Source organism: Artibeus jamaicensis, unplaced genomic scaffold (genome assembly GCF_021234435.1).
Source record: "Artibeus jamaicensis isolate MK-2021 breed Jamaican fruit bat unplaced genomic scaffold, CSHL_Jam_final contig_1044, whole genome shotgun sequence".
In the NCBI taxonomy this organism is placed as follows: Eukaryota; Metazoa; Chordata; class Mammalia; order Chiroptera; family Phyllostomidae; genus Artibeus; species Artibeus jamaicensis.
In genome coordinates this window covers 483,344-491,047 of record NW_026521208.1, presented here as the reverse complement: position 1 = coordinate 491,047, position 7,704 = coordinate 483,344, and the positions used below count along the sequence as shown (strand labels likewise).

The window sequence follows — 7,704 nt, the reverse complement described above, 5'->3', positions numbered from 1 at the left end:
CCAATTGAACACTTACTAATACATGTACTTCACTTGACCTTCAAGATATTTTAGGATTTTTTACATAGTTTCTTGTTGCACTATAACTTTCCCTAATTTTCCCCTTTGCTACTAAATAATTTCACCAAGGAATTTGGAGTTTCTTTAACCTTTCATTGCATTCACCACACAACTGGTGAGGCACATTCATATAACTCTGAAGTATTTTCTATATTAAAATTTCAGAAATTTTAGCTTCGGAAGAAATCTCCTAGGGCATTACTTTTACTGTGCTGTTTCCAACTACCAAAAGGTGAGAGAAAGTCAAATATCTAAGTACAGAGAAGTGTGTTGATACAATTTTCGCACATTTAGTATCTTCACCGTGTAATATTTCTGCCTTGAGAAAATGAGAATTTACTTTTTCTGAAAAAAGAAAGACTAAAAATTCCAATAATTTAGTTGTACCATTTTAACTATAAAAGCTATGCTCTTCTATGGAAGTTCGCCCTGTTTTCAGAGCTAGAAGTTGAACAATTACTATTTGTATATGAAACTTCTAATTCAGAGAACTCTGTGAGTTTTCCATTCACCTGGACCTGACCTGTAGCGCCCTATACAAAGCAACCTTCACCTGAGCATTCCTCAGGCTGTAGATGAGGGGGTTCAGCATGGGGTTAAAGAGACTGTAAAATAAGAATAAAATTTTATTCTTCTCCCCTTCTTGACTGGAGTCAGGGACCATATAAACCACCATGGCTATGCCAAAGAAGAGCCCGACCACACAGAGGTGGGAGGAGCAGGTGGAGAAGGCCTTCCTGCGGCCCTCCCCAGACTGGATCTTCAGGATGGCCCAGAGGATGTGTGTGTAGGAGACCAGCACCAAACAGAGGGGCCCGACTAAGATCAATATAGAAGCAGTGAAGATGGCCACTTTGTTGAGCCAGATGTCACCACAGGCCAGCTTGAGGATAGAAAGGAGCTCACAGAAGAAGTGGTTTACTTCCCGAGACCTGCAGAAAGGCAGCCTTTGAAGGAGAAGCACATGTATCAGAGCCAGGAAAAATGCGCATGACCAGGACATGGTGGCCAAGATTGTGCACACAGTCCAGCTCATGATGACAGTGTACTGCAGGGGGTGGCAGATGGCCACATACCGATCATAGGACATGGCCACCAAAATCAGGCTTTCTGTAACAGCAAGACCCAAATACAAAAATGTCTGTATGATGCATGGGACAAAGGAGATGGCTTTATTCTGGGTCACTAAGTTTGCCAGCATCTGGGGGACATTGTTGGAAGCATAGGAGATGTCAATGATGGCCAGGTGGGAGAGGAAGTAGTACATGGGGGTGTGTAGTCTCTGGTCCAGACAGATGAGCACAAAGATCATGCCATTTGCCAACAGACTGAAGGTGTAGAGCAGGGAGAAGACCCAGAAGAGGAGCACTTCTGTCTCTGGGCTGACCTGGAATCCCAGCAGCACAAACTCTGTGCCCAATGACCAGTTCCCCTTCATTCCTTACAGAGACCTGGTCAGGAACTGAAGTGTGATAAAGGTCAGGGCTGGAGAATCAGTACAAAGTGGAGTTAATCTCAACATGAGCTCAGGGAAAGGTTGTATCTTTTTCAGTCCTTGGAAGCTTCCCCTTCTCCCCCAAACTCGTTACCTGTTTTTAACTCCCCTATGAAATAAATTTAAACCTACAGAAAACAGGAATTATACAAAAAACTCTAATATAACAATATGCCCAGATCTAACAAATTTTCCTATTTATTTCATATTTGCATTATAATTCTTTGTCTCTATATTATTATATATGAGTATTGCTTCTTTCTGAAGCACTTGAGATTAGAGTATAAATAGACATGTTACCCATTTACCCTTAAATTCTAATTTTTTCACCCAAAACAAGGACATTCAGAACTATAACCACAATTATCAAAATCAGGCAATTTGATATTAACATGAGTCTTTAATCTATAATATTCTCTCTCTACTCCCCTCACCCAGGACCCAATCCAAAATGACATGTGAGATTTAACATCATTTATCTTTAGTCTCCTTTCATCTGAAATAGTCACTCTGTCTGCCTTTGCCATTTGTGACCACTGAGTATTGGAAGATTATAAAGAAATTCTTCACTACAATGTTCTTCAAATGTAACTGCATGCAGCTCCTCATTTATTATTCAGATTATTCACTTTCTGCAGGGAAATTAAGTATCTTCTATTGTACTTCATGAACAGGTGCATGAGGTTCACTGTTCCATCACTGGTGAGGTTCACTGGGATCGCCTGGTGAACATGGTGCCTCCTGAGTATCCCCATTATAGAATCATTATCTTTTTCCCTAACGTAATTTTTGGCACAGCCATTAAACTTACTATATAATATTCTGTCCCTTATAGAGCTTCTCAGACACTAATTTCAGTGCCTGTTGATTATCTTGCCTGATTCGATTGTCAGTAGTGATTATTGCAAAACGTGGTGTTCTTACTCCATCACTGCTGGTACATTGATTGGTTGTCAATTTCCTTATAAGGCAAGGCTCTAACAGCTACCTACCTATCCATCAATCATCTATATATCTTAATACATCTGCATCTGTCATCTTTCTACCAGTATGGAATCATGACTTTTGTAATCAAGGGATTATAATTTTTTCTTCTCTTTATTTAATCATTCTTACCCATTGGAGATCTAAATTCACCAAGCTTGCCCTTTTGTTTTCTAACACATCTCCATAGTTTTTGAGCACTTCCTTACTTCTGATGGCTGGTTCACACTTTTCTCATACATTCCCCATGTCAGCCATGGGCACAGACACTTCTCCAAAAAAGTCTGATTACTTTAGAGAAGAGTCATACTCATAAACCAGTATCTTAATCTCAATAACTTATACTTTTATCATGACTTGTCACATTTCTGATGTCCTCTTTGTAAACAGCAAGCATAAAATTTGGCAAGGAATATAAATTGTTCCCGTGATAACACATTTACATCTTTGTAAACATTGAAAACAGCTTAACTGACTTCCCTTTTATGGAGCCAAATCTATTTCACTAAATTAACATTAGCATTGAAGAAAATGGTCTTGATATTATTTAGCAGTTTATTTTTAGGCAAAATATAGATTTGTAACTAACACCTTATTAATTACCCAGTCATATTATTGTTTTCTTACTACTCAGAAAAATCACAGAATCGAACATTTTAAAGATTAAAGTTTAAGAATATGGGTCATTGTGTGACTATGGTGGTTCTTACCTTGCATGAGCAACTGACATCAAGTTTCGAAACTTTGTTAGAAAAACATGATGAAACTCTATTGAAGACTAAAAAGATAATACCCTGAAAAAAAACAAATAAACATTTTTTTAATTAAATTTTATTTAGTTACTTTTCAAGTACATTTTTTTTTTATCTATTTCTCCCATCCTACCGCACCCCCCCCCCCGGGCTCCCCCCTCCCTCCCATTCCCCCCCCCCCAGTCCTCATCCCTGTGTCTTTCATACTTGTTCCTCAAAATCCCTCCCCCTTTTTCCCCCTTAAGTTCCCTTCCCTCTCCCCTCTGGTCGCTGCCCACTTGTTCTCTATTTCAGTGTATTTGTTTTTATTCTGTTTGCTTGTTTGTTTAACAAACATTTTTTATGTAAGAAAACCTTTTTATTTTTACTGTTTTATATTTTATTTATGTATTTTTAGCGAGGAGAAAGAAGGAAGAAGGAGAGGGACGGAAACATCCATGTGTGGTTGCCTCTCACGACCCCCTTACCAGGGGCCTGGACTGCAACCCAGGCATGTGCCGTACGTAGACTGGGAACCCAGCTGGTGACCCTTTGGTTCCCAGGCTGACTATTAATCCACTAAGCCACACCAGCAAGGACAAGTAAGCCGTATTAATAGTGTGTATATACAGTAATACAACTTTACTGTATGTTTTCATAGGTATCAGAAATTTAAATATATCTATCACACTGTTGCTAGCTTACTTGCCAGTGTTTCTTTCATTTAGAAAAATATCAGAAACTATTTCTCATGTCAAAATATTTCTATGCAACATGCTGTAAACAGCTGCACACTATTTCCTTGAGCATAAATATTTTATTTATTATTTCATTAGGTTTGTGCAATATAATGCTTCAGTGAGTAAATTTGAAACTCATGAATCCTTCCAGTAAATACTGAGATTTGACAGTGCTCAGTGAAATCAGTGACACAATTTATGTATCCGGGTTCAGGTATCGCTCTGTCTCTAGTCACTTAAAGATCAAACAACAAAATCCCAGCAGCAGGGAGACTCAGCTCTGTCAGAAACCGCCCAGTGGAAAGGGTGTCTAACTGCACAGTCCTGACTCCCTTACCACTGAATTCACCTCTGCTGTGCAGTTGTCCCACTGGGTGGCTGGTGTTACCACGCTGGTGGCCACTGGGCACTGGTTCACCCCTCACACTCAGGTGAAAGCCTGCTGGTCTTCACCTCCCTGCAGTTCACTCTTCTCTCAGGTGGATGGTAAATGCTCCACAGGGCTTAGCACAGCCTGACTTCCAATGTGTGCAGCTGTTTGGTCACCAGGCTGAACATCCTTGTTACTCTCAGTCTAACTGCCACCTGAGCTATTCACCCTCTTATTTGAAGGAACTGACACATTCTCTGTGACATTATTTCATGTCCTACCTCCTCCACCCCAGGTGCCACATGGTCCACGGGAAAGAATCGACCCCAACACCACATTTGGATTTCCTCTTAGACGTCTTTACATCTACATCATGAACAACAAGAGACATAGATTTCTCATTAGTGGCTCATCTAGTGTTTTCTTCTCAATTCCAGTTTCCGGCTTTAGGGGAACCCCTGTTTTCTAGGTGAATGGCACCTGTAATTACATGACTCTTCACTGTGTATGAACAGAGGAGAAGGCTCCTACCTGTGCAGCAACTACAAGTTAAACAATTCCTTTAACACAGTGACCATCACTTAACCCCTCTGCACCCCACAGGCCTTACAGTGAGGATTCAGGGGAGCAGACAGTGTGTTCCCCATAATTACGAGTTTCATCTCTAAGACCACGGATATTATTTTAATTCACACATATTTAAATGCTTGTGAGTGTGGATGAATTTGGTAATTTCAAAATGCTGAGAATTACATCTATACCTGGGGGGGGGCGGTGTCAGGCCTCAGTAACTGAGCATTCTTGGGCTGGTGTGTGCTTAGGGAGGTATGGAAATGTGTCAAACACACCCATTTGCTGACACACTGGGCAGACCACTGCCCTCACTGTTTTACCCCAATGGGTGTTCAGGGCACCACACCTTCCTCTTCTGAACCGTGACATCGTAGGGTGAGTCCAGTTACAACAGAGAGAGGTGGCTGCCTGCTTGATCATCTCTGGGCCCCATGGAAGGGCTGGATGTCAGACAGCCTGAAAACAGGGTCTTTCTGCCCTTGCAGGTTAGGCTAGGTTCTTGTGGGGGGCTCTTCAGAAACAATACAAATATACAGGCATGGCCAATAACAACAGTTACAACAGTTAAATCCTCACTATAAAAGTGTATGGGTAAACTTCAGGACATATCAAAGATAAAGGGAAATTTGGGTCAAATGTCACGCATTTAAGCTGAGCTTCACTCCCATCAAATAATGAACTTTTTATATTTATATGTCTTATATATCTTGAAGTCTCATAACAATTAGTATAGTTCTAGATGAAACAGGCACTGAGGAAATGTTTGTTAAATACATGATTGTCATTTTTAGTTAAAAAGTGTGTGTATGTTAAGCATTTTCAGTTTACCAGGGTCTATTGACCAAGACTTGGGTTCTACTTTATTAAAAAAGTACAGTGAGAATTTGATCCCTGGAAGAAACCGACAATATCCTTGATTTTCACTTTCATAAACATGAGTACATTTGGGAAGTTTCTATGTAAATGTGCATTAAGTTTGTGATGTTAATTTTTCCACAATTAAAGAATACTGCTGTGTTATGGAAAGTGAGAGAAGCCACATCAGTATTGCCAAATTATACTCAACCCGGTTGACACAGTAAGTAATGTTTGAAACATATTTCATCTCTGAATGTGAAGAAGAATTCTTTTGTTGAACGTAACTCAATATATTATTAGTCAGTAGGAACATCTGTTTACTAACTTTTTAGTTTTGTGTCTTCATAAATGATTTATTTTAATTTAGGTATAGTGACCATTTTATTTTTCTTTTCACTACCACAGCATCATTTTGCCATTAAAAATAAGCAACATGAAAATAAAATAGGAGACACATTAAATCTCTTAAGCAGACACAGACACTGGAACAGATAAAACATCACAGTGAGAACAAAACAGAAGTGACGCACATACAAAGGTTTGCGAGGTCGGCACAAGCAGCTCTTCACCTGGGAGGTCCTGTGACTCCGAGTTTCTGCAGCTCTGGAGCTGTGTCCCACTTCCCCAGCTCTGCCCAGGAGTCTCGCACTCATTGTGTCCTATTGGATGATAGTGGATATATTTACATCACACACTGTGATTTCCACTCTGACAATCATCACCATGAGCTGATCACCTGGGTTGGTCAGGAAAGGAAGCAACTGAATGGTAAACTTACATTTTACCTGGTTTCAGCAAAGAAATGAATTACTGCCACCCTTCCTGGAAGACTCACTTCCATGAAGAGAAGTTGCCCTGGACGTCAATTTCCTCATTCAGACTAAGAACACAGACCACCTCTAACCTGGCTCCTTGGACCCTTACTCAGAGCCAATGCCTAAATATAAAGCCCTGGCTGAGATAGCCTGCTGGCTCTGACCACCACTATGCAAGCACATCAGGGGGGGAGTGTGAGATACTCTGAGGGTGGTCAGGGCCCTGTCCACAGCACAGGAGGCAGACAGTCCCTGAGGCGGGAAGGAAGAAATCTAGGCACCAGTTCCACTGACCTTCATTTCCTGGTTGGAGTCGGGAGGAAAGAGCAGCCAGCAATGCCAGTCTCCTGCACACAGCCACAGTGGTGTTGGCTGCTCTCCCGTCCAGTCTCAACTACTGACACTGACCAAGACCTTCCAACACAAATTACTCTCTTCTGTGGTATTTTCTCATGAGCACTTACTCTGACCTGGAATAAACCCCAAGGAGGAGAGAGATGCACTTGTGAACAAGGAGCAGCAGCCTGCCCTCTGCAGCTTCTGCAGGTGGAGACCCAGACACTGGAGGGGCTGCAGGTCTTGCTGTGGGTCCTTCAAAGAAGCCCGGGGGCATAGCTTCCATTTGAGAGTCAGAGGAACTAAAAACCTTCTGGAGTTTCTACTGAGAGTTAAGGTTCCCACAACAATCATAAGATGTTCTGCCTAGTTATCTTCTCCCTACAGGAAAAGAAAAACTCTCCGATTTTCTCTGTGGAGGAGAGTGAAGATCGAGTCTGACTGTCCCTGGGGGAAGAGCACTGGGGACAAGGTTGGGTGGCCATTAGCCCTGTGCTGATTCTCCATGAACTTGCAGGAATCTCAGGGGCTTTGACCCTGAGACAGACACCACGAATGATGGCAGCCACGTTCATGAAATGATTAGTGTTTTAAATGGCCCCTTCTCTAGATCTTGAACAGGGTGGGATTGCTTTTAGGCCAATGCTGAGAAAGAACATACCCTCCCAAGCCAGGACGTGTTGCCATCTGCACTCAGGGCTCACAGGTACATATGAGGAAGTATTGTAACATCCATAAGCAA

At 41.5% G+C, this 7,704-nt stretch overlaps 1 protein-coding gene across 1 annotated transcript; it reads right to left on the bottom strand.

The window, feature by feature from the left end:
• Positions 1-568: 568 nt before the first annotated feature.
• On the bottom strand, positions 569-1,498 carry LOC119054819 (olfactory receptor 2A2). The gene has a single exon (XM_037152858.2). The coding sequence runs from the start codon at positions 1,496-1,498 to the stop codon at positions 569-571; it is 930 nt and encodes a 309-aa protein (XP_037008753.2).
• Positions 1,499-7,704: the final 6,206 nt, after the last annotated feature.

Excerpts from the sequence above, each read along its gene's own strand:
- LOC119054819 (XM_037152858.2), bottom strand. The coding sequence starts at position 1,498 with ATGAAGGGGAACTGGTCATTGGGCACAGAGTTTGTGCTGCTGGGATTC.